Raw genomic sequence first — 26,603 nt, forward strand, 5'->3', positions numbered from 1 at the left:
TGTAGAAGTCATTTCCTGGACTATAATTATAACCCTGACCTTAACCTAACCACAATTCAAATCCCCATGTGGAGTACTGGTTCTGATAAGGTCAGCGTTTATTCCAGGTAAGGTAGTAAAGCGGTAACAGATACAAATATGGACACACACAGACATAATCTGACAGCAGACACATCTGCACTATGCAAGTACTTGCTCTGCTACCAGCTCCATCAATCATCAAATGTATCAACAATCTTCATTTGTTGATAAACGGTTGCCTGCTCACCTGCATTCTAAAGCAAACGGTCAATAATGCTTTAACTGAGTGTTCCAAAGAGAAGATGGAATGCTAACTCAGCTCAAATGTATTTATAGAGCACATTTAAAAAAACAACCGAGGTTGACCAAAGTGCTGATGTCAAATAAAAAAGATCAGTAAAAATAGAAAGCATAAAACATTTTATTTTTATTTATTTTTTTAAAGAAGCAAAACAAACAAACAAAAAACAATTGGAGTCCAGCTCAAGCTGTGTTAAATGCCATGTAGTAATAGTAGTTTTTTTAAAGGAGGAGGAGCTGCCACTTCAAAGGGATCTGTCACCTCTGGTCTTTAACTTTGTCTTTGAGAATGCTACTCAGCGTTTCGTTTGCTGTTGGTTTACAGCAAACGAATCAAGGAACATTGATGTAGATTTAAGAGAAATCACACACACACACACACACACACACACACACATGCACACACACACGCACGTGTTGATATCTTTGACATGTTTTATGTCTGAAATAAGAAAATAATACAATGTTCCTTTAAAAAAAAAAAGCCATACATACACAGATACAGTTTTCTTGGTGTGAGTAATGTGGAGCAATCTACTATCAGTGTAACATCTAATCAGTTTCTACTTGGCCCCCGTGTGTTTAGCTGTCACTGTCCTCTGTGTGTGTGCACACATGTGTAAATGGTAAACTTGTGTGGGCTCGCGGGGACAGAGACGTTGTCACATCATGATTCCAGCTCCTGCTCCAATCAGTGGTCTAAAAAAGCCAGGTGAAGGACCTGACCCACTTCACCCGTCCTCCAATATTTGTAAATCATGACGCGGCCCATCCCCTCCAAACAGCTCACAACGATGGGCCATCGGGCTGCTATTCTTGGAACAAGTCGCTATTTTTACGTTTTCTTTTTCCTCCAACACTCACAAGGACAGCTGAGGAATATCCTATGCAAAGGACAGGGAAGAGGTAGAAAGGACAAAAGGAGAAAACTAAGAATATCTTAGCTCTATGATAACATTTTTTAAGGGCCTCAGCTTTCAGTTTAAAAGGTGCTTATGATTCTCGGCACGTGATTTCTCTTAATTTCCACCGAGGATGCCACATACATATATGAATGTGCATACTTTCAACCAAATGAGGAAGTTACGTAATGTATTGCTCAATAATCACAAATCAACAACTTGATATACTGCGACATTAAAGTGTCGCAATATACCAATAAACATTCCCTTTGCATTTCCACTTGACTGAGTCCAGCAGAATATATTAACACAATGATCACACCAGGATCAGGTCACCTCCACTTATCTGGGCTGCCAAATATTCTCCCCACCTCCCTTGCTTTCATACATTAGGCAGACTTGCCTGTCGACCAATCACAGGCAGACACAGACAGACTGCAGACAGAAAACCAGTCACACATGACATGCTGCAGGAGAATACATTTAGACTCACACCCGTACACACACACCATCATTTTGCTGCCCTTCAACTTAAATGACGGCAAACTCTCTCTTGCAATTGAGCTGTTTTTATCCCTAACCTACAGTTTGAACTCTAATTACTATACTACTTCTTTTTTGCAAGATGTACCTCCTGACAGGAGTCCTTATATTTTCCTTACTTGGTGAGTATTTTTAAATTTCTTTTACAAATTTACTTTGCATGCCTGACACTTAAGACTTAATGGATGATATATTCATGATGTTTACTGTGTGTATTCATGTTTTTAAAAAATCTTTCGCAGGGGACAGAGAGTGTCCAAGTTTACTCCTTGCAACACTGATTTCTGTTCGTTGCCGAGACTGGCTGGTATTTCGCTCTGTCAGAAAGAAAACCAGTGAACTAGTAAGGTTAAAACTGATGGTTTTTCTTGATAATATGTAACTTGTTTTGAGACAGACTGCAATACTTACACCAACAGATGACAGTTACCCCTGAAGGCTTAGGAGTTGCATCTCACTCTGTGAATACTACCATGTTATGAAAAGGGTTAAAATGATGTAGAAGGGTAAATTAAAATTTTAGGGTAACCTAACTTCATCTACCGCGATTACCAAATGTGCTAATTTTGAGGATTTTATGGTCACATTTGCGAAAGTAGCAGCTCCACTTGTTGACTCTCAGTTGAAAAGCCAGGTTAACAATAAAGAATTGAAAATGGCTACTAAATAACAGTAGTTAAAGGTTTCTAAAACTGAATTTAAACAGCATTTCCACAATTTTGAGGCCCTTAATTATAGCTACTGTAACTTCATAAAGTCTTTGTGTGCAAATAGTCTGTGCTGTCTCAAATTTGTTTTCACAAAAACAAATGTTCAAATCAGGGAAATAAGAGAAACCCAACAGTTCACACAATGAACAAAGAGGAGAGGAAAACACTTTTGCCAAAAAAATAATCTCTGGCAGAACCCGTTGTACAAACCCTCTATTTATTAGTGGAATTAGATGCAATCCCAAGCAACACACCTTCTTGTGATTCAACCTGTGTGTGTTTTTTTTATCTAAATTTATATGGTGAATGCATAAAACAGAAGAAGTGAACGATTCTCTACCGAGGAGACAGATCTGCTTGTGCACTAGGTGAAAGTGTGCAAGCAGCAAGAACCCTTCAATGAGGGTGGGGTACGTGGTCCACAATCTGTGGACCCTCTACCTCTGGCCGCCTACTGATCCTATAGGTCCCATCAACAATTCTTTCAGACAGGATAGCGAATTCAATCTACATTTGAAAATACTGCACAATTGAATCTAGATATTTGTTTGGTCAATGGCACAGTGACTTTCTGCTGTCTCAAAATAGCAATGTGTGTGCAATTCCTACCTACACAACATGGGCGCTGGGCATGAAAATAACAATTGCATTGGATGGAAACTAGCAACGATATTTGCACTGTGCTGTCCACCACTTTGCGCCGGGGGTAAGAAAGAGCCAGGAAACTAATTATCCTTCTACACATCTTCAAACACTGTCAACCGTTTATGAAGCCTGTTTTATTCATTTAAATGTTCCACCATATGTGCATTTCCTTGCCTGACTAGTTTCAGTATTTATGCCACACTTGCAGGGGAACATTACCTTTGGAAAATTCCTCTTGCATTGCATTCATAGTTCTTTAAGAACTATGAATGCAATGCTGATGCATAGTGATATTTATAGTGTAACAAAATATGAAAAAAAAGTAAAAAAAAATAAGTGGTGGATGCATATGCTGCTCTTCCCTCAAGTTTTGCATATTGTTACATGCATATTTCACCATCGGAGTCTGATACTTGAAGGGTGTTTTTACAATAACCATAAAAGGGGCCTCACAGCTAGATTAGGGGATATCCCTGACCTTACCAATCACTCTAGTTATCTATCATTAACCAAATTGAAATGAGTAGATATTATAGGAGCATAATTGGATTTTAATCAACTGGAGTCAATCCTGGCTGTCAAAGGCTGGGTACACCTTTGACAGGTCGCCAGTCCATCACAGGGCCAACACACAGAGATGAACAACTATTCGTTCTCACATTCACAACTATGGCCAATCTAGAGTGTAAAATTAACCTCTACATGTTTTTTGACTGTGGGAGGAAACCGGAGTACCCGGAAAAAAACCCAGACGCACACAGGAAGACCATGAAAACTACAGGGTTTTTGCTGTAAGGCAACAAAGCAAGTCAATTCTGACTACCATTATTTAGTTGCCACTTTCACTTCTTTATTGTTAACCTGGCTTTTGAACTGAGAGTCAACAGTGGAACTGCGACTTTCACAATGTGACTATGAACTGCTCAAAATCAGCACATTTGATAATCACTGTAGATGAAGTTAGGTTCCCTAAAATCACAAAAAATCGTTTTAAGCCTTTTCATAACATGGTAGAATTCACAGAGTGAGATGCAACTTCTTAGCCTTCAGTGGTTAATGTCATCTGCTGGTGTAAGTATTGCAGTTTGTCTCAAAGCAAGAACAATTATCAAGAAAAACAATCAGTTTTAACCAAACTAGTCCACTGCATTGTGCATCACACATTGTAATAATCACACTCTTGTCTTTCAGATGCTATTTCCTGTATTCAGTTTCGGGCGCCTCTGAATATGGCAGGAGTCACAGGGCAGGTGCAGTTTGATTCTACATCCCAGACAGCCATTGTCACAGTATCTGGTGCAGGATCATGTGGGCCAGTTAAAATGTCTCTCAGTGAATTCCCCGTCATGTTCGGCCAATTTGCTCAACCTTGTTCAGAGGCAAACATTGGCCCCATCATATTTAACTTCACAGCTGATCCTGCATCAAACTCCACTGTTAATGTGTCAAGCCTCTTTGAACAACGTCCACACTTGGATGACTTCTCACTGACTTTGCAGACATGTAACGGCACTAAAGTATGCACTGTTGTAAGTCAAGGTCAAACTTCTTTGACTCGTCAGGCCAGGTTTACTGGCCCTATTGCCGGTAATGTTTACATTCGCCTCAATACAGGAGAGACCAACCCTAGGCTTCTTGCAGACCTAATTACAATTGGTCAGGTTGATGCCTCCCAAACCAATATCACTCTCTTTGGATCTACGAGCACTGCAGCAAGCTGTGATGTTCTACTTGGAAGCTTAGACGTCTCCACTTTGACTAGATTGGGGATAGTCAAAGTTGGAACCCCTTTGCAACCCGAGAAATCACGTCTGGACATTACGAAAAACCTCAGCCCTGGTTTCCTTCTTTTCCACATGGGGTCAAGTTACAAGTGCTCTCAGGTTTATCACGTGCCAGGGAAACAGGTGACTGCTGTTGTGAATATGAAAGGGATCAAAGGACACTTTAGCTTCCAACAGGCCTCCAGTTTTGATGTGACAGAGATGCGGGTCAACCTGACTAACTTGCAGAGCAGAGTCGGCCCTTACCACGTCCACCTGTTTCCTGTCCCTTCAGTCACATCCTCTGCAGCAAGCCAGTGTTCAAATGACAATGTGGGTGGCCACTGGAACCCATTCGATGTCAACACTAATGACCCAACATACCCGAAAGTTACTGGGTCAACACACGACAAGTATGAGATTGGAGATCTAAGCACCAAACACATGTCCCTCGCAGGTAAAGATGAGTTCAATATGGTGTTCTTGGATTTCAACCTTCCTCTCTTTGGACAGAACAGTATTGTGGGACGCTCAGTGGTTATTCACCAAACAAATGGTGCCAGGTATGTTTGTGCCAGCATCAGCTACCCCGGTGAAGTTAATGTTGCCAGAGCCAGATTTCAGAGCCCTGTGGTCGGCGAGATCTGGTTCACCCAACTACAGAACAACCCTTTGTCTGACGTATCCATCTTTATGGATCTGTCATATGGAAATCCCACACAGACACCAACCAGAAATCACAATTGGCATGTTCACACCTACCCCATTAGCTCAGACAGGGATGATGATGAGAGACACTGCAGCACGGTAGGGGGACACTGGAATCCCTTTAACATCAACACTGGAGACAGCAGCTATGCCATCCATTGTGGCCCATCCAGTCCCTTATCCTGTGAGGTGGCAGACCTCTCCAGCAAACACAGCCCCATCAACCTTGGCACCAGGGTGGGTGGAGTAGACACAAAACACTTTTTCACCGATGTCACTTCCTGGTTGCCTGAGTCAGGTTTTATTGGTCGTTCTGTGGTCATCCATGAAGCAGATGGAGGAGGGCCAAGGATTGCTTGTGCCAATGTTACAAAAATGCGGGTCCACAAAGCTAGCTTGGGAAACTGGTCTAGCCCTGGGGTGTCCATTGGCCAAGTGTGGTTCTCCCAAGCTGGCCCGCAAAGCCCCACAACTATTAATGTATCTTTGATTAACTTGAATGCCTTAGCAGGAGGCTATCATGTTCATATGTTGCCAGTGAAACATGGCAGTGCAAAGCCCTGCTCCGATGCAAACGTCATGGGTCACTTCAACCCATTGGACATATCAAACTCTCCCACACCAGGAACTGGTACTGTGGACCAGTATGAAATTGGAGACATCAGTGGAAAGTTTGGGATGCTGGATGGCCTCAGCCAGTCTGAGGCTCTTTACGTGGACAATAATATCCAATTAACTGGACCCTACAGCATAGTGGGAAGGTCACTGGTGGTTCACTATGCCAATGGATCAAGGTGAGAATTTGTTTGTGCTGATTAGATTAATTAGACATGAACCAACAAAGGAGGTCAAAGTGAAATCAAGTGAAGCATTTTACATATGTAGGCTGTTCATAGGCTCCTGTTTCAAATAAGTAGTAGAGAGAAGTAAAGATTAGGAATGTATTTATTTTACTGTGACTGCTGAAAAGATGTTTCTTAGATGACAGATAACAAGGATTAGATTCCCAGTCATTAAGGATGACTCAACAAAATACCATGAGATAGAGTTTCCTCAAGGTTAACTATGCAGGATTTAAATGTGTTTTGATCTTGTTTTTGGGTCGTGTCCTCTTGTGCGTGTGCATGCATGTGCATCTTTAGAATGAGGTGTGCCGACATTTCACATGAAAGAAATTCAGAAGGACAATGGACTATTGCCAAGGCTATATTCAACGGTACAGCGACTGGAACAGTTCAATTGGTAGGAACTAAATATTTTCTACTAAATGCAGTTTAGTTTTTCATGTTCATATCTGTATTCCGTTGTGACCGTCTACAGAGTTCTGTTAACCTCACTTCTTTCTCACTATACACATATTTATTTTTTAAAGTCGAGGTCTTTATATCACATGCTATGGGTGAAATCTTCTGAGACAGAACACAGCTGTTCACATGTCATACACCACCTTTCAAAGATTGCATTTATAAATGAAGAAGTTTAGATTGCTAAACTTTGCCACAGCTAAAAATGTCAACAGTTTTTTTAAGAGGGAGGAAAAAACACTGACTACCAGTGAGGACTCCACTGCTCACTTCTCCTCTTATGAAGCATGTTACAAGCCAGAAAGGATGACGTCATCTTTTTTGTTTGAGTAGTGAGCTGTATATCTCTAATGCAAGGGTATTTTAATTATGTGTTGTATATTCAATTTCTAACAATAATGTTACACCCTGGACTATTAAGGAGGAACAGCAGCTCTTCTTTCTCAGCTTAAGAGGCTTATTTTTCACTGCATTCGAATCAATGTGAATGGGCCGAATTGAAATACGATATAAGCTATAAAAAAAGAAAAAAGGAAAATTTCCCATTGGGGAAGCTGACTGCGATTTATTTTCAGATGGTCATGTCACCTGCACAGCTCTAAAACTGGTCAGCTCACGTTGTTTGCCTGGACAAATGAACTATGATTTGTTGAACGCCCAGCCCTACACAAAGATCTAAGTTACAAGATCTCATAGAAAAACATATGAGGTTTCCTTTCTTTCCATGCCAAGCTGCCACAAAAACATGACAGAGTATTTCCTCTGAGCTGGACAGACATAGAATTCATTACGTCTGGGTTGCAACAGAGAGCAGAGATCATTAGTGAGCCTGAGCGTAGTCTGCTATCTGCTGTCTGCTAGTGAGTCCTACTGGCCCCCTGAACTAGCAAGCTCACCAAGGGAACAGCTGTGTATGTCAGCTCCCCTCCAGAGGCCCCATACTGGGCTATGCTCTACCGAGCTCATGATATCTGAAAAGAAGACATATCACTGAGGGGAAAATGAAAAGTCTCAGGAATGAATCTCAAGCTTAACCTGCTAATTAGGTCAATCAGCGAGTCACAGAGTGAGCGTAAAAGAATGCTGAAATATCCACAAATCCCCACTGCCATCCATTTTAGCTACCTAATAACAACAGGTGTCGTGGGTGTAAGAATGTGACATTCAAAACAAAGTTGAGTCCCTAATTTTCTTTTTTAATCATTTCTAGCGCCAGCAGATGTTTCCCGATGGGAGTAGCAGTGATACCACACTCTTGGTGACCCTTCAATCGTCGAGGCTAAATGTAAGTGCAGAGTCATACTGTACACTCTACACTCATGGCGATCAATCAATTATTTGGTTTGGAAAAGTCCAAACCAAATACATTTGCAACAGTCAACGATAAAACTACATTTCTGTGGGGCATCAGCAGTCTTCAGCCCCGCACCACCTTTCTTTTTAGAAAGGACAAACAGAAGAACTTGGAAAGGAAATGTTATTTAAGTAAGACACCTAAGGCAAAGCCAGTAGAAAAAACATGAGAAGCCAGTGTCTGGAAACACTGGCAACACAAAAAGATCCACATCAATAGTGCTCGGGTTGGTTGTATGAAAGTGACAAAAGAAAGGTGTTGAATTTAATTTTGTATAATCAGGATTTAGTTGCAGGTCTGAGCCAAAACCAAAAACAAGAGGCACTCATTAAGACCCCGTTCAGACCTGGTATTAACATCCATCTAGGGATGGGCATTTCATTCATTAATTCATTCATTGTCTACCCGCTTTATTCTCCACATGGGGGTCGTGGGTGCTGCTGGAGCCGATCCCAGCTGACACAGGTTATTAGTGGAATGTTCTAAACTCCAGCACATGAGAGCGGGTGAAGGAAATGCAGGCTTTACAGCATATGCATTCAAGGACAAATGGCATCACTTCTATGGGATCTACAGCATGTGGAGCTTAAGAGGAGCAGCTTCAAGTAACATTCAGAAAATCTCTGGACAGCAGTCCACTGTGCCGCTTGATGCTGCTACCGCCTTGTGATGATAGATGCACTACAAATTAGGTAGTCACTGGAGTAGAAAATGTTTTTCAGTTTTGTATCTGTTAGAATTTCGAATAGTCACATTAACTGATAGCTTTTATTTATTATCAAACAAATCAATGAATATTCATGCTACATCCATCCTGCCATCCTGAGTGAGCTGAACACGTGCAGTTTGCACTACGTAAAGGTCTGAACGCTTCCGAGTCCTTCCTGAACGTGTCCTCAAACCCAATCCCCCAAAAAAACACATTTGAAGTGATTTCTGTCTGTCCTCAGGATGGGTTAGAGATCACCTCCTCAGCTGATGTTCCCTTTTCTTTGACTCAATATCAACACTTCATTTTCTACTTCTACTATGAAAAAATGAAAGCATGAAAGCTTTGATTCCCTCAGTTTCTTGTCAAAACAATTGTTTGTTCCTGGCAGACAGACAATATGTCAGTGTGTATTTAGATAAAGGATGGGGACGACAGATCCGATCTCATAGGAGACGCCTCCTATAGGCATTTTTATGCCAGGTGTGAACAGTCCAAGGTAGAGCTATCCACACGCGATGACATGGATGTTGATCCCAGGTCTGAAAAAAGGCCCAAGACAAATGATTGATACCCGTTTTCTTAAATCTCAGGACAGTGAATAACTAGTGTCCTTCATTCTGAAGGAGAGAGGCCGTGCATTTGGGTGAACAGTTGGTGCAAGTTGACTGAAGTTCCCAGTCCTTTCTGGCTATTTTTCACAGCAGGATTTATATGAGATTATAAATGTGTGTTTGCGGTCCATTGCTTGTGAGTGCATTTTAAACTTACACCATATATGGCTTGCTGCAGACACCTGAGGCATCCTTGTTCATCACAAACAGCCGCACAGGCAGCCAGTGTAACAACGTGGGAGACACGTACAACCCCTTCAACATGACATCGGGGGTGAGTGATACTCTCTCAGGTTGCACACACTTTGTTGCCGTATATCGTCATGCTCATTTATGTCACCGTTTGTCCTCCACAACTTGTCCTTTGTCTTTCCTTCACGTTAAAAAAGAAGCAATTGTACATTTATAACCTTAAATATGCGAGTACAGTAAGACTCGATTTCAAAGCAGCAATCAAAATGTCTCTTTCGTGCTTAATGTGAGATGCGCTTCCATCATTTTCTTCCCTCTGCAGCACTCTGGATGTTCATTAGCAAACCCTCTGTGCTGTGTTGTGGGGGAAATATCTGCGAGGCAAGGCTCAGTCAGTCTGACCAAGAGGCAACTCTTCACTGACTGCATCATCCAGCTCTCTGGAGACAACACAGGTACCACACTGATACCGCTGTTTGCAGTACAATGATGGTAAAAGTGGGAATCAGTAGTGGGGGGGAAACTTTTTATTTACTAGTAATAACGGTTGAGGTGGGTTTTCTTTTCAGTGGTCCATAAATCTCTCGTGCTGAAGAATGGAGACAGCGTCATTGCATGCGCTGACATTATCCCAGAATCCCCTGCAGCAGAGCAGACATTTCCCACTGTGACTGAGTTCAGCAGGTGTGTGTGACGACAGGTCACTCTGTTTGATTAATACTCATAATCAGAATAGAACGTTTACTCTTAGTACAAATAGTTTTTCAGGTTTTGCCTGAAAATATCCAGTATGATGAAGATACATAATTGCACATTGATACTCTAGTTATTTCTTCATTTATCCTCACTTTTGCAGCCATCGTTAACAATCTGTGGTGTTGTATTTGTTGTATTATTTTAAATGAGAGTAACTATCAGTTTACTAAATCCAGAAGAGAATTGATACAGTTCTGCGATCAATCACACGGGTCTGAAATGTCCTTTTCTTTGTAACGGGATCTAATTTGGTCTGCTTGAAGTTTTATTAACTGCTGATCTTACACGTTTACTACTCACATAAACTTAAAGTCATTTGGTCATTATATAGCCACATCGTCACATATTACACATAGTAATACTCTTATATAGAGCTTGGCAACCGACGTCACAGCACAGTGCCGCTTTCGTTGATTCCCTGTTATACAGTTATAACACGTGCTATGAATGTGTTTTGTACCTTAAATTGCTAAATGTAAAAAACTGAGTGCCAGCATGTCAGAACAAAACAAGACCATGAACACAGACATGTAAGATTATGTATGCATCAAGTTACTAACGAATCAAGGAAGAAATAAAACCGGCTTTCCCCCGTCAACATCTGACAAAATAATTGTAAGTTTCTGACGTTTATAACCCAACAAACAACGTTCGACACTTACAATTATAAGTTCCAGACAGACAGCGACGCCAAGCCCGCGACTACTGTCGCTCAATAGCCAATCAGCAAACAAAGTTCCGATCATTGCAAACAAAAAGTGTAGTTTCAAACAAATAAAATACAATAGTTTTGAATGATTAAATCAATGTTTTATTTGCAATTTTTGTATTTTGATTTTGTGGTTTGTGTGTTTGCTCAATTCAAAACGTGTTGCTTGCTAGAGGGAGGGAGCGTTTGATGTCTTCTAAGGCTAAATGTTGCATAATGGATCTTTGAAGCATTCTAAGACGCCATTACAAATCATGAAGTTGACTTTAACAACTAAGTGAAGTTTATTTATTGATTGATTAAACCTAATATACTGTGCAAATATTCAGTTTATATTTTCATTTTGCCCAGATATGACTTCCGTAGGAGAGTTGCAAGTACCCTGGTGGTGGAAATAGCAAGAGTCACCATCCTGTCCAGCTCTCCCCGGTCTGTAGTGGGACGAAAGTGTCAGCGAGTCAACTTCATGGTTTCTGGTAAGGCATCTGCACTTAAAACAGACTGCATTCCCTGAAAGTGGGATAAATGACTTGACATTGAACGAGTGCTGTGGCTCTAAAATCTGTTTAAAAGTAGATATAAATAAATAGATATATCGGCATATTGGTTATGTCAAAAAACAAACAAATGTTTTATTGTTATTTGTATACAGTGTAACATTGAAGGTGTAATGGCAGTAATGTGGTATCATGGATCACTTCCTAAGCACACCGGGAGGTTGAAGAAGACCTTTGATATTATCTTTAAAAAAACCTGTTTAAAAGTAGATAAATAAATATGGTATAAAGCAAGAAAAACAAATGATTTACCAGAGGATGTTCAGTATATTGGATAATGGATGAATGTAATCGTATGAATACTAGTAACTAGTGGGTTCTGTATTCATAAACAAAAACAGGTCTTTGTGATAAAATATGAATCTATAAGACTGTATGTACTACTAAAAACCCTTTAACAGTGTCTCCAGACTGGCTGTTTTTATCAGGACAATGAACAATTATGGGCATTGAAAATCTTTAGAAAACCTGAAAAATTGCTGAGTAACCTGATGCTGGAGTTGAGTGTCTGTGTGTCTCATTTTCTGTCCCTTCCTCTGTCCCAAGAGGGAGGAACAGAGAAGAGTCTGTGCAGGAGTTTCACACAGTATAGCACAGGAAGGGCATTTATGCCCTCAAAATTCCCTCACAAGAACACTTTGCTAATGCGATCATTTTTGAGAAAGCCTCTCTTGCTGAGACGAATGCAGCAGGCAGCAGGTCACTCAGTGGTTTTCAGAGAGCATCGCTGAGAGAGGGTGATGAAAAAAGGGTTGTACATTTGAGGAAGTGGAAAATTACAGAATTGGTTTGTGAAACCCAAAAAAAAAATTTTGGTTTGTTTTTCGGAGTAATTATTTCTATTTTTCTGAGTAATTTATTTTTTTGGAATGAGTAATTTTTTTCATGGTTGGTTTTTTTGGAGTAATTTTTTTCTGATTTACTGAATAATTTTTAGTTTAGAGAGCATTTGAAACAATAAACATATTCATTCCTTTATTGAGAGTTCGATTTATAACAACATGGATGGCTTGTTTAGTTGAATCAAGTTTTACTTTGATCTGGGTATAAGACACTGGGAGATAGTCCTGTCCTTAGGTCACATAGATGGTATTACCATTAGAAGGAAAGCCCATTCAGATCTGCGTGGAAAGAATATGAGCATCTTCAAGCTAAACTGAGGGTCTCATCTGCTGGGGAAACGCTGCCAGGTCTCTACCAGCATGGAGCGGTAGGTATAGTAAAGGAAGCAGAAGTAGTACCAGTTAAGCCAATGTCAGTCGTACTTTTTTTCTTTTTTTTGAGTACTTACTTGGGTGAGGCCCAGCCAGACCACCCAGACTCTAACTCATGCAGCCCCCAGGCAAATTGAGTTTGAGTCCCCTGTGCTAGACATAGCAATGCTTCTCCGGGATCAGTTGGACGGATATGGCATGCTCCACGGATACAAGATGATGCATTTGAAATGCATCATCCATGCAAACAGGAAAAAAAAATTTGTTAGAAAAACAAATGAATGCAATGCACTTCCATAGAAAAAGACTCAAACACTGAGTCTCTTAATGAAAAGCACTGTAACTCAAAACAAAACGTCCTATAACTGTATTTTTTCTGCGACACTTTTCACATCCTGGTGTATCATCATCTGACTTGATTGAAAAATTAGTCCTTTTTGAACTGTCAGTGTGTTAATGTTCATTGTCTTTGTCCTTAAAGGGAATGTCAGCCCAGAACTTCTCAAGACCGTCAAAACCAGTGAGAAGATGGGCAAATACAGGGAGTCAGACTCATGTGCAAGTAAGTACACTTAATTCAATTCATTCATTCATTCAAAAAAATACAAAAAACAAAAACAACATGTCCCTTGAGCTAATTCAAGGGCTCCTACTTTCATGCAATACAGAGGACTTGAGTTTTTAACACTGTATAAATAAAAACAAAATAAGTCATATTATTAGGGAAACCGTCCCTTTATTTATGGAACCAGCTCTCTAAAACTATTCATATCACACTGAATTGCAATAAATAAGGATAAAATAAGAGTTATGACACTGAAATACAAACTCCACTCATTATTTCCTATTTCAATTTTACTTTTAATTACACAGCTTCAGGAGAGGTATACAGTGCATGTCTTTATACCTAAAAAGGACAACCTCTGAGTACATAAATAACATTCACCATAAGTCATAACCTCTTTTAATAGTGAACTCCTGGCTTGAACAATGTCTGCTCACATATTTAATTTGATGCCCTCAGGTAGTGCAGTTATGCCTCTGGTGCCGGGAGGTTTTCTTCTTGCCTTGGCGTTTGCTGCCGCCTGCCTGCTGCCATCTGCAGCTTATTTATAGCTCAGAGATTCAGCTACAACCATGCATCATCAGAAAAAGGTACACGGATCCTCTAATTGTGAAACTGCGAATATGTTTCTGAAACGTAGCTGTCGTGGTCATTTTATTGATGACGAAACAAACAATATCGGTGTCTCTTTTGTAAACCAATGAAGATGTCAGTTGCCATTTTACATTTGGTCTTGTTATATGCATTTTAGGCAACAATGTGTCCATTATATGTCCATTGTGACCTTTACAAACATGTTTTATCCATTTAAACAGTTGGAATGGGTGAGGGGAGTTATTTAAATGTGTTGCATTTGATTTAACCTTTTTCTTTGTGTATGCACTATCAATACATTCTGTATCTATATATTCAAGATTATTGTGTAAATACTATATGGGAAGTTCTGAATAAAAAAATAGTAACATTTGTATGTCTTTGCCAACAATGAGTGTGTGTTTTTATTCATTTAAATCTGTGGAAATCAAAGGTAAATGTGTGTAAAGTACAGTGCTATTTCAGGGTAGTACTTTGTTAACATATGTTTTCCTTTATTAAGATCTGTAAGTAGTAAGTAATCATTTTATTATGGTTTTTATCACTATTATTATGGTTCGTCATCATTTTCCAATGCCTGATAAACCATCAGTGAGCCCTTTTTATTTTAGAGCTAATCTATAATGACTGAAAATGAAAAAATTAGGATATCCCATTTAGGGATGCACAATATTATCGGCAGATATCAGCAGATATTGGCTTTAAGAGGCATTATCGGATATCTGCAAACACACACCAAGATCTGCCGATATGACTAGTGACTACAACAGTAGGCTTAATAGGCCACTACCTCCTTGACTTCTTTATTGGCGCCCTCTTCAACTATTATTTTTTACGTTTATTTATTTTGCTCAATGAAGAACATGTGTATCTACATCTTTAACATAAAATATTATGTTAATTTCACTACAGAAGAGACACAACGATCTCTCCATATCAGCCCATATCGACTCTCGATATATCGGCACATCGTTACGGCAAAAAAAATTAAATCCTGCAATCCCATTACAATTAGCCTTCTACACACTATAGATTATATTTTTTTACTTTTCAAGGATTGAAACAGGAATATTGAAGAAGGTAAGTGATAACATTGAAGGTGTAATGGTAGTAATGTGGTATCATGGACCTTTGATGACCTTTGATATTAAATCTGAGATTTATCAAACGTTGATCAAAAGAAATCACTTCCTAAGCACATTGGGAATTTGAAGAAGACCTTTGATATTATCTTTAAAAGGCCACTGTTGACCTGTGAACCTGATGATTATGTAGCTATGATATGTATATTGTTAGACATATGGTAGAATAGTGATCATGTAACTGCGGGTGTAGCATTCCTGAATAAACAGTGCCTCTTACTTTGTGGAACCAAGTTACTACATGTTATGTTCTTTTATACCATATGACAGTACATAGTTCTGTATGATAATATTTTTCTATATACACTGTAACAGTGATATGCATGGTTATGTGTGATTTTTTTCCCTGTGTGTTTATCAGATAGACTGTTTACACAGTATTATGTTTGTGACTATTTTGACACACTAATGAAACATTAAATGCTGTTTATGTGCGAGTACATGGCTGCTCGTGCACATTGTGTGATGATTACTCACAGAAAAAGAGGCGAGTCTCGAGCCCTCTGCGTTTACTGGAAGACCTGCAGTCACGTGACCTCAAACGTCAACAACGAAATGGCAGCCTCCTGTTTCGTAAATTAACACAAGGTCCAGCTGGTGAAGAAGCTCTTTAAAAATATATTAATTTTTCTTTCCTTCTTCGACCCCAAAGACTCACATCTCCAAGACCGAACCAGCGGGTGTGTATACAGCGGCTCACGGGCTGCATGTGCGGGACCTCTGGGTTGTTTTTACGAGGAGGTATCACGCCGCGAGCGCAGGGGGATGTTGATTGTTTTTCACTCGAGGGGAAACGACTGGTTGCCCCAAGCTTTTACTTACTAGACTGACCGAAAAGCGGTACCCTGCGTCGTAAATCCGTGAAAAGTAGCGAGCAAGTTTTACAAAAAAAAGCCACCAGCGTGCTACCACACCCACCACGAAATCCAACGTCCTCACTGAATGAATTAGTTATTGTGTGCAACGGTTGGCCTGTTGAAAACAACGATGCGTTGAATAATTTAATATCCCCTCGCTTTTACTGCCCAGTGTGTGCACTTTTAGTTTATTTTAACGTCATTACAAACAGCCTTTTTATTATTTTGCAGCTACGTAGGTAGCTAGTTATTTCATGTTGAATAGCAGTCCATGTAATGCTAACTTGTAAACAACAATAGCATGTGGAGACTTTAGCCAATAGGAGAGCTCATCGATGAGGCTCGCGTTAACGTGATTGGTCGCTGCTCTGCCGCTGTGTTACCGTCGAATCATTCCGCTGGAAAAATAATCACCACTGCACTGTGTCCTTTCACCATTGTTTTACAAGTTTACTGCAGTGGAAAGAGCTTACAAACAAAAATGTGTCCCTTCTTTTAATGTTTAACCCTGGAGTTCATTACAGTTACTTATCAGTTGGTTATATAGCAGGTTAAAGACTCTGGTGCAGACTATGAACTCCAGGATAATAGACCTGTAGTCACTACCCAGCTCCAGACACCTGAAGTTAACATGACCTCCCCAAAATCAGGTAATCTGTGTATAATTAGTAGAGCTTTTGAAGTGTCGATGACGGAGGAAACTTTATTAAAATTTGGATATTAACCATGTTGTTTTAGACACTGTCTGCAGCCTTTATCTTAAATTTTGATATTAAACACACCTATCAGGTAACGTCAGCCTATGTGAACTATCCTTTTAAAGTTATTTTATCTTCACACAGACACAGCCATGTCTCCAAAGATCACTGGAGATCTGCTGAGGCAGCTTCGCCAGGCGATGAAGAACTGCAAATACTTCGCTGAGCCAATACAGGCATACATCATTCCTTCTGGAGATGCCCACCAGGTAAATGAGACCACACACATACAATCACTTTGTCCTTACATAAACAAATGCAAATAAACCCTTAATTAAAAAAAAAAAAAAGGAGATCCACGAGTTTAGATCACATCTGCTTTGTTGCTTATGTCTATCTTACTTAGTGTACATGCTGAATTTACTTCTAATTATCTAGTATATGACCTTTGCAATTAATTGTAGCCCTTTGCGCACTGTTCCTCCCTTTTCCCTCTCCATGCTCAAGATGTGATGTTAGAAGAGCAGCAAAGGTGGCGTTTAAAATGTCTGACTTGTTGACGGCCACTTCACGCTGATTGTTAACGAAGCTGATCGCTCACCCTTTCTCCTTGTCTCTGTCCCCGTGTCTCTCAGAGTGAATACATTGCACCATGTGACTGCAGACGTGAGTTTGTCTGTGGATTTAATGGCTCCGCAGGTAAGTTTTGTGAATGTAGGAATAGAGGTGAACACACAGGTTTTATTGTTCAAATGCTGTTTGGGCAAACTAGACGCCAAGACCTGTTTTTCATTCTGGACAGTAAAATAATTACTAAGATCTCTTCAGGATCAGCCACTCTCACGTTCAGTTTAGTTGTCAGAGGACTTCTTATAGCCTACTTTGTAATAAAACGTCTTGAGTTTCACTCTGACATCAGTGCAGATTAAAAGGAAAGAAGAAAAATAGTTCACTCACTCTCAGACCTATGTTTGTTCTCGGATGTAATTCCAGAAGTATGCACGCACTGTTGATGTTGCTTGTTGAAAACCCACTGTGTCTCACCATCGCAGTATTGATCCTAACTTCATTGCAAACTTTCATGTTCTTACATTGAACAAACTGGATTCAACATAGCATTGGTTATTGGAAATGTCAGCTCTACTTTGTGTGTTTTGTTGTGCTGTGATGTGCAGGTACAGCCATTGTCACAGAGCAGTATGCTGCAATGTGGACAGATGGGCGATATTTCCTCCAGGCCACCCAGCAGATGGACAACAACTGGACCCTTATGAAGATGGGTAATGTCCTCCTTTAAGACTCCACTGTACACTGTCAAAAACGTTAACTGCCTCTTAGTAATACCTTGCCAGTTATTAATAAACGTATAAACGGATTGTGTAACATTTAGGAGAATATACTGGGAGAAAATAAGCTTACTGAACAAAAGAAGGCTCTGCCTGCTTGCACCTAATGTAGAAACTGCAGAGAGAGTGAGACAATAGATGAGTGGGAGTTGCAAAATAGTGTTTACCCTTTTTGGTACATAAAAGCAACTGCAGTTCCTTGACATACTTGGGAAAGGGAAGAATGTGCTTGTCTGAAATGTACTGATTGCTAACTAGGCATGTAACGACTTAAAAAGTCCCACCTGAAGCTCTCAGACTAAGTTTTTATTTATAAAGGACTAGCATGTCTTTACAACAGGAGCCTTGCCCTGTTCAAATTAATTATTCTACAACTCACAGCCAACCAGTGTAGAGAGAAAAGGTAATATTGTCCCTTATCCTAGTGTTGGTACTGTAAATATCCTAGCAGCAGCATTTTGTACTAGCTAGAGATGGGATTATCTTCTGGCTACGTCCCAAGTAAAGTACATTGTAATTGTTCCAACGTGTTGAAATGAAAGCATGAGTCAGCAGTTAAGAGAAACCCCTCTGCTTTTGAAATCAGCCTGGGTTGAGCAGGACAAGATTGCACACACGTAGTCACCTGACTGTAAAACAAAAGTTCCTAATCAAATATGATGCTCAGTTTTTTATGGCAGTGTTCCTGATGTTGGGCAATAAACAGTGGAGAGATGCATTCACATGGAGTGGTGGAGTGGGAGGAGCCAAATAAAATGATCTTTTGTGGTTGTAAAGAATTCTGTACCAATGTGGCCTTGACACTTATTCTTACACACTGGATTTCTACAGGACTGAAAGAGACACCATCTCAGGAGGACTGGCTCATTAGTGTGCTGCCAGAGAACTCCAAAGTGGGAGTAGATCCTTGGATCTATGCTGCTGGTAGGTTATGGTAACATTCCCCTCTCAGCATCAGTATCAGAACAACAGGAGAGAACACTGTGCTATCCTTGGTATACTTGGTATTCTTGTACTGGTTTCTAAATTATTCTTATGAAAACAGGGTTTGTCAAACACCACAGCAAACACAAAAAGTCACTTTCCTACATGACCAGCAGGGACTGAGTCTTCTAACTATAGACTAAACGATAGATAATTCATGAGCGTGTGCTCAGATTCACATAATGTCCCCCACAGTGTCTGTGTCTCTTAACACTGTCCTCTGCTGTAATGTTTCAGACCAGTGGAAGAACATGTCCACAGCGCTGACCAGTGCAGGCCACTCTCTGGTGGCGGTGCAGGAGAACCTGATCGATGCAGTTTGGACCAACCGTCCTAAGAGACCCAGCACACAGCTCCGCACCCTGGGATTAGAGTACACTGGTCAGTGAGCCGCTGTCAAAACCACCATTATTACGCATAGTAGAGTTGGATTTACTGTCCTTAACCTGGTTTCATTTGAATACGGTTTTCCTTTTATGTTGATGCTCTGTCCCTGTAGGTGTGTCCTGGCAGGATAAGATCACCGCTCTGCGAGCCAAGATGACCGAGAGGAAACTCAGCTGGTTTGTTGCCACAGCATTGGACGAGATTGCATGTATGGTTAAACATTTTCATTATTATTATTACAGCACTTTACCCTAAACCAACTGTGTGGATTTGTAGTAGCACATAAGTACATTTACATACATGACATACTACTTCTGTTCAAACAGCATGTGTCTGTGATGTCACCTAAACTTTTTCACTTTCGCAGTGGTATGCAGGTGTTTTATATCCATTGTTAACTTTACTCATAGGTTATAAAACTTAAAATGACACTTTAACAGTTTACTGCATTTTAAATATTTCAGAGGAGGTGCAGAATCATGACACTTGATTTACATTATGCTGAAAGTATTAATAAATAATGAGGGAAAATCAGAGCCAAACATTTGCAGCCAAAAAGCCAAAAAATCCTATTTCCACTCCTCAGGTGTGTACAATTGTTTTGCCCCATCACAGTTTAGCGGCGTTTTGGTTTATTGGTGTAAATGTTTTGATACAAGATCACGATCCAAGGAGCCAGGGATGCACGGGTGTCCCTCATCATGTCTCTTCGAGGGCCTCGTTCACTGGGCCTAATAAGCTCTTGTTTCTGATTGTGTGGTCTGAGAGCTTGTGTTAATTAGAGTAATGCTGATTTTGATTGTCTTCAAGGAGCATTTAGGCTTTGAATGGGCGTTAAATTGAAGGGGATTTGCACAGGCATCTACAGGAGGAGGAGTGACGGTCTAATAATAATGTTGATATTTAACACCAAACAGTGTGTATGGTTGTTTGAAATGAGACATACAGTGTTACGGAAATTGATTTTTTTTCTCCCAATCATGAGTCAAGTGCCTTATGGAAACAGTTTTATGTTAATTATTGTAAAATGTTATTTGTGTGTTCTTCTACTTAAAACACAATGCTCTATTATTTCCCATTTTCAGGGCTCTTTAACCTCCGTGGTGCTGACATCGAGTACAACCCAGTTTTCTTTGCATACACTGTCGTGGGAATGAACACAATAAGGTAATAGAATATTACAGCAAGCTCAATGTTTTGCGTTCAACTGGTATTTATTATTAATTATCAGCATTACCAAAAGTGACTGAAAAGCCGTCAATATGCAGCTCCAAATGTGCACAGTCTTCCACATTATTTTATCACATTAAAAAAATAATAATAATAAAATGTCTTAATTGTACATTTATGTCACCATGAGGTATAATCATTTAATTCTTATTTTTTATTTAAATCCTACAAAATTGTAACACTTTTTTAACCTCTATATTACCAGGAGGTCAGACCTAGTCAATACAGCTTTATTTTCATCCTTTCTTTTTAATTAGACACCACTGAATCACCAAAGGATTGAACACAATATTGTGCTTCACATTAATCTACAATATATATGTAAATATATATATATACATATATATGTATACAGTATATATATATATATATATACACACATAGATATATTTAACTTGCTATGGCATGATGCTTCTATGATGTAATCTAATTCACATTTCACTGTTAATTGACATTCATCCCCAAAATATAAACTATAGAACATTTTTCAGCAGGAAGTGGTTCAGAAAACCCACCATGGCACTTTTTCCCCTCTCTGCAGACTCTTTATTGACCCAAACCGCCTCTCTGATCCTGCGTTGAGAGACCACCTGCAGCTGGACTCCCCCAGCAAGCCTGAGCTGAGCATCCAGACGTTCCCATACGAGTTGGTCTCCTCTGAGCTCCAGGCCATCTGCGCTGCACTCGGCCCCAAGGACAAAATGTGGATCTGCGACAAGGCCAGTTGTGCTCTCACGCAGGTCATCCCCAAGGTGAGAAGCACGCGCATACTTAGCAGCAACGTGCAGTAGATAGTCCATTGTCTCTGGTGTTCACAACAGAGTGCACCTCAATTCACTCACTCACAGCCTGTATCACAGTTTATCTAGTGGGAGGACATGGATTTAGATATGAATGGCCCTTGTCTCAACCAACGAGTAAATAAAATCGGATGTAGTCGTCCGGTTTTAAAAGTGAAGCTTAGGAAGTAGGATAAAAGCAGCAATTAGCCAGAATGGGGTGAGTCTGCTGGTTGCAAAAATAACTCTATGGGCAAAATGAGGCTACTTTTCACTTGGTAATAACATCAGTTAGCAGTTTCCTGAGGAGTTAATGATCTTAATCACTGGTTTCATTGGCCTCTACCGCAGCACATGGTATTCATTTTGTAAATTATGTCCACATTTAGAGGAAAACAATTTCAGTGGAAAAAGCACAGCACATAATGAGTGGACACCAGTGGGATTGACAGCTGGTATCGTCCAATAGATGCGTGGTGACGTCTATGAACTTCCAGTTGCTGAAAACTTTCATGCTGCCGGAGACCTAATAAACTACTATGTTGGTTTTTGTTCCCACCTGTTAGAAATAGTTATATTTTCCCCCGAAACAACATCAACATGTACCGTTAAACATATTCTGCAAACCTCTGCTTTTCTTGGTGACACTGGTGACTATTTTGTGTTCCACTGTTTCAGTCTCACAGGTCTCCAATTCCCTACACCCCACTCTGCCTTGCCAAGGCTGTGAAAAACGCCACTGAGATTCAAGGCATGAAAATGGCTCATGTAAGATCTTTTTCTATCTGATTTCTGATTTATTTGTATTATAAAAACGTGAGTATTCACCTTCTACACTTATACTCACAGATCAAGGATGCCGTTGCCCTTTGTGAGCTCTTTGCCTGGTTGGAAAAGGAGGTATGTCCTTCAAAACCTACCAATTTATACCCTGATATTTTAAAAATACATATTTGAAACCGTGTACTAAAACTTTTTAAACTGGTTTTTGAGCTTTCTTTGCATGACTGTACGCTGCTGTCATTGTTTAATAGATTCCTAAAGGCACCGTGACTGAGATCTCTGCTGCTGACAAGGCTGAAGAATTCCGCAGGTATTTTGCTCGTAACTGCCCTGTCAGTTACGACCATGGTGATTTATAACTTCTCTGGCTGCGTGTGGAAGATGCTGTTTAACTTGTTTATTCCCCGATGCTGGCACCGGGGGCTTTCATAGCACGTGGGGAACGCAGACATGCTGCAAACCCCACACAAAGATCAGAATCGGCGGCTAAAAGCTCATAAAAACTTTTCTCATGATCACCAAACACCGTTAAAACACAATCAATCCACTTGAATAAAAACGATTTGAATGAAGAACGACATCTCCCAGCATGCTTTTGGGGACTATTCCCAGTGTGAAGGGTTACAGAGCACCATTCAATCGTTCAGATTGGCGAAGGCCCAATGCACGTTGCGTGTCACGCATTTGCCTCCTTATGAAGCGCTAATGTGATTGACATGCATATGGAGACCGGAGCTTGATTCCACCGAAAGTGGCCAATGCACGCCATAGCTATCGCCCTGCGTACCTGAATGCACTGCAGTGGCGTTGCGTTGCCATTCTGCCCCGGAGCACATAGCGCAGAGGGAGTATCGACCAGCGGCGTGTTTTCTTACTTGTTCTATGCAAATACAAAGAATGCAATACATGTTGAGGTCGTAAATATTTTGTAAAGTGAAAATTGTAAATAAGTTTTTATACCGGTTATGGTGGTTATTCTTGCTATTATTATTATTGTTATTATTATTATTATTACTATTATCATTGTTACTGTTTTTATTATGTTTGCAATTTTCAGTAAATCTACTCCACCATATAAGTTGAATATTTATATTTGAATGGAATAGAATATTTATGTGTGTGTAACAATTCAAAACAAGCATTTTTATTTTTTTTTACTCCTGTGGTGGCAAGTGTAATTAAAATGAAAAGGGTTTTATAATTTGGTACCTAAGAAATCTCAAATGGCACAGATGGTGCCAAACTGTGCCAGATTGGAGAATGGCAAGGCCTTCCTTTACCAAAACCTCTGTAATTTTGCTCTGTGTCACGTCAGCAGCATCAGTCTTTGCACAGCATGTTTTAAGCATATTTTCAAAGGATATTTTCTTTAAAATGCAGTAGTTCCATCTGCATTTACTCTGACACGGTGGCATCTACACTTTCTGGTGGAATCTCTCAAGTGTTATTCTTCTTTTGAACCCATACCAAGATAATTCACAAACAGCTTGTGATTGCAGCTGTATTTATTTTTCGGGGGGCAGAAGGGATGAAGCGGTGAACTGCTGTGGAGTTTTAGCACCCTCTACTGGTCTTTACAGCAAGAGTAACATTTGATTGTGTGTTTTCAGTCAACAGAAAGATTTTGTCGGCCTCAGTTTCCCCACAATCTCCAGTGTTGGTCCAAATGGAGCGATCATACATTACAGGTCAGTGAGTGACAGAAAAAGTCATTTCTTTGTTTCTTGCTTTTGAGCAAATCAATAGTGAACTAATCCTTTGTTTATGACGCTCTCTGTTTTTCATTCAGACCACTGCCCGAGACCAACAGAACCCTCACCGAGAATGAAGTTTACCTGATTGACTCCGGAGCTCAATATGTGTAAATAAGCAGTGTGTCTTAATTCACATAGGAATCATCTCCATGGCTGTTAACAATAAGAACAAAACAGCATAGGTTTAGTTGTGGTTTTTCCTATTGCATTAAAGTGTCCATATTCTGCTTTTAACAGTGATGGAACCACAGATGTGACACGCACCGTGCACTTTGGGACACCGTCTGCTTTTGAGAAGGTACATTTGTGTGCACCTTCATATCCTTGACATATCGTTTGTCCGCCTAGTTTTTCTTTAGCATTGTTTTCTGTTCTTTTCCTCTAGGAATGCTTTACGTATGTATTGAAGGGACACATAGCCGTCAGCGCTGCTGTTTTCCCCAATGGAACCAAAGGTGCTACACACTACATTCAAGCATGAAACCTTTCATTTTTTTGTTCATGTCTTAATGCAGACGTTCCTTCTGGCAAATCAGTAGTCGTAATCATAGTCTTGTGTGGTGGAGAATTTAACACACACACAAAGACACTTTAGAAAGAAAAGAGGAGACACAAGCAAATGTAATTACAGCTCCAGACAACTTGACCTTATAATTAAAGTATTCACACAAGGTCATCGAGTTTTAAACATTAGAGACACAAGATCAAGACGCAGCCTGTCACAGAGTTTCAGTTAACTCTGCAGACTTTAGATCTGATGGAGGGAAACGGGTTAAAGTTTAGGTCTCCTGCTCGATTCATTGTTACAGTCAGACATTCATATGTGTGATTGCTAGCGCTAATCTTCGTGTTCTCCCCTTAGGCCACCTTTTGGATTCATTTGCCCGCGCAGCCCTGTGGGAGTCCGGCCTGGACTACCTTCACGGGACAGGCCACGGCGTGGGCTGCTTCCTCAATGTCCACGAGGGGCCCTGCGGCATCAGCTACAAGACGTTCGCCGATGAACCTCTGGAGGCTGGCATGATCGTCAGTGATGGTAGGGCAGGGTTACACAAAGGCTGCTCTTTTACATAGCAACAGCATTATGGCCAGATCAGATCATTTTTTGGTCATATCACATCAGTCATTGGGAAAAGCACAGACCTACGTCTACTTTCTGTACGTTTCAAATGATGAATTAAATAATTAACCACAACTGGTTGTGTCGTCATAAAACTGGCCTCTGACTACAGCAGTAATGGTTAGTAAATAGGTTGGAGATTGAATCACCGTCTGGATTAAGGATGACCCTCTGCTGATCTCTAGCTACTCCAGTGCTTACGTCCTTCTTCAGTGTTTCAGCTGTTTGTTTTGTTGAACAGAGAGAACCAGAAGTCAATGTTTTCCAAGAGATGCTGAACTCTGAACTCAGTTTTCAGTTCCACGTCCCAATCTCAGATTTTGTCTTTTTGTCTAGAACCTGGATATTATGAAGATGGATCTTTTGGCATTCGCTTGGAAAATGTGGTCCTTGTCATACCAACAAAGCCCAAAGTAAGTCTTAAGGCTGTTGGTCACACTCTAATGCTATGGCACATACCAAACACATATCAAATATTTGACTTGTGTCTTTTACAGTCTGTATTTGTTTGAGAAGGAAAATGACTTGTGTTCTGTTGTCTGTGTGCAGTACAACTACAGAAACAGAGGGAGTCTGACATTTGAGCCCCTCACTCTGGTCCCTATCCAAGTGAAGATGATGGACACAGAGCTGCTCACGCAGAAGGAGGTTAGTTACATCCAGCTACTATACAAGTTCTAGGAACAGTTGGAGCAGTTTATCTCCAGATTATCAATATTAAAATCATAAACCACGGATTAAAACACATGCTTTGACCCTCACTTCACTGTCCTACAGCGTGACTGGGTGAACGACTACCACAGGAAGTGCAGGGAGGTGGTTGGAGCAGAGCTGGAGAGGCAGGGCAGGAAGGAGGCGCTGGAGTGGCTGATCAGAGAGAGCCAGCCAATCGTCTGAGGACTGATCCAATCATGTTCAGAGGGATTACGGTCAATTGCTCAGCAGTGATAATCTTTTGTATTTTTCTCATTTTTCTCTGTGTCTCACACTTGGCTTCTTTTTGTAAAGTACATTGTATCAGCAGTTTAATTAAAGATCAATGAAATTGCTTAATCTTCTTTGGTATCCTATATTGGAAGCACCCTCTATTTATTTAAATTCAGAAACAAAGAAATGAAGTGTCTATCGCCCACTGACCTGTAATGTCGGATTGCTGCATTTGGACCAACACTGGAGGCGGAGGCCAACAAAATCTTCCTGTTGACTGAAGCACACACAATATCCATAAGTGACGGTGAATGTTACAGTAACATAGACCCATGTTAGTTAGCGTTAGATTACATTAGTTAGCAAAACTGAATTATTATGCATCATTCTTAACGAAAAGTTAATACAGTCATTTGGTTCTTTATCTGCATCCCAC

General features: G+C 40.3%; 2 protein-coding genes and 1 long non-coding RNA gene across 4 annotated transcripts; 2 read left to right on the top strand and 1 right to left on the bottom strand.

Moving 5' to 3' along the window:
- The first annotated feature begins 1,711 nt into the window (after positions 1-1,711).
- On the top strand, positions 1,712-14,532 carry cusr (Copper-only SOD repeat protein). The gene is made up of 10 exons (XM_058641110.1): positions 1,712-1,888; positions 4,313-6,386; positions 6,735-6,834; positions 8,107-8,181; positions 9,752-9,847; positions 10,088-10,220; positions 10,335-10,449; positions 11,582-11,706; positions 13,483-13,563; positions 14,026-14,532. The coding sequence occupies exons 1-10, from the start codon at positions 1,849-1,851 to the stop codon at positions 14,115-14,117; spliced, it is 2,931 nt and encodes a 976-aa protein (XP_058497093.1). The 5' UTR covers positions 1,712-1,848; the 3' UTR covers positions 14,118-14,532.
- Positions 11,349-16,346, bottom strand: LOC131467299 (uncharacterized). The gene is made up of 3 exons (XR_009241487.1): positions 15,961-16,346; positions 15,780-15,868; positions 11,349-11,715 (listed from the first exon to the last, which is right to left on the bottom strand). It is a non-coding gene; the product is annotated as an uncharacterized LOC131467299 (long non-coding RNA).
- xpnpep1 (X-prolyl aminopeptidase (aminopeptidase P) 1, soluble) lies at positions 15,837-26,288 on the top strand. 2 transcript variants are annotated; one of them, XM_058641119.1, is made up of 20 exons: positions 15,837-15,982; positions 17,002-17,126; positions 17,493-17,556; positions 18,033-18,137; positions 19,035-19,127; positions 19,425-19,568; positions 19,687-19,782; positions 20,660-20,741; positions 21,346-21,556; positions 22,262-22,351; positions 22,433-22,483; positions 22,618-22,676; positions 23,977-24,054; positions 24,156-24,227; positions 24,358-24,418; positions 24,506-24,575; positions 24,983-25,156; positions 25,577-25,653; positions 25,790-25,888; positions 26,018-26,288. In XM_058641119.1, the coding sequence occupies exons 2-20, from the start codon at positions 17,010-17,012 to the stop codon at positions 26,135-26,137; spliced, it is 1,863 nt and encodes a 620-aa protein (XP_058497102.1). In that variant the 5' UTR covers positions 15,837-15,982; positions 17,002-17,009; the 3' UTR covers positions 26,138-26,288. The 2 variants fall into 2 exon arrangements, with proteins under 2 accessions (XP_058497102.1, XP_058497101.1); XM_058641118.1 differs by lacking the exon at positions 15,837-15,982 and adding an exon at positions 16,355-16,809.
- Positions 26,289-26,603: the final 315 nt, after the last annotated feature.

Source organism: Solea solea, chromosome 10 (genome assembly GCF_958295425.1).
Source record: "Solea solea chromosome 10, fSolSol10.1, whole genome shotgun sequence".
In the NCBI taxonomy this organism is placed as follows: domain Eukaryota; kingdom Metazoa; phylum Chordata; class Actinopteri; order Pleuronectiformes; family Soleidae; genus Solea; species Solea solea.

Bases quoted from the DNA above. Each gene is read 5' to 3' on its own strand.
- cusr (XM_058641110.1), top strand. From the start codon at position 1,849: ATGTACCTCCTGACAGGAGTCCTTATATTTTCCTTACTTG. The intron at 9,848-10,087 runs GTGAGTGATACT...TTCCCTCTGCAG, and splicing joins CCTTCAACATGACATCGGGG to CACTCTGGATGTTCATTAGC. The intron at 11,707-13,482 runs GTAAGGCATCTG...TTGTCCTTAAAG, and splicing joins AGTCAACTTCATGGTTTCTG to GGAATGTCAGCCCAGAACTT.
- xpnpep1 (XM_058641118.1), top strand. The intron at 17,127-17,492 runs GTAAATGAGACC...CGTGTCTCTCAG, and splicing joins CTTCTGGAGATGCCCACCAG to AGTGAATACATTGCACCATG. The intron at 25,889-26,017 runs GTTAGTTACATC...ACTGTCCTACAG, and splicing joins AGCTGCTCACGCAGAAGGAG to CGTGACTGGGTGAACGACTA.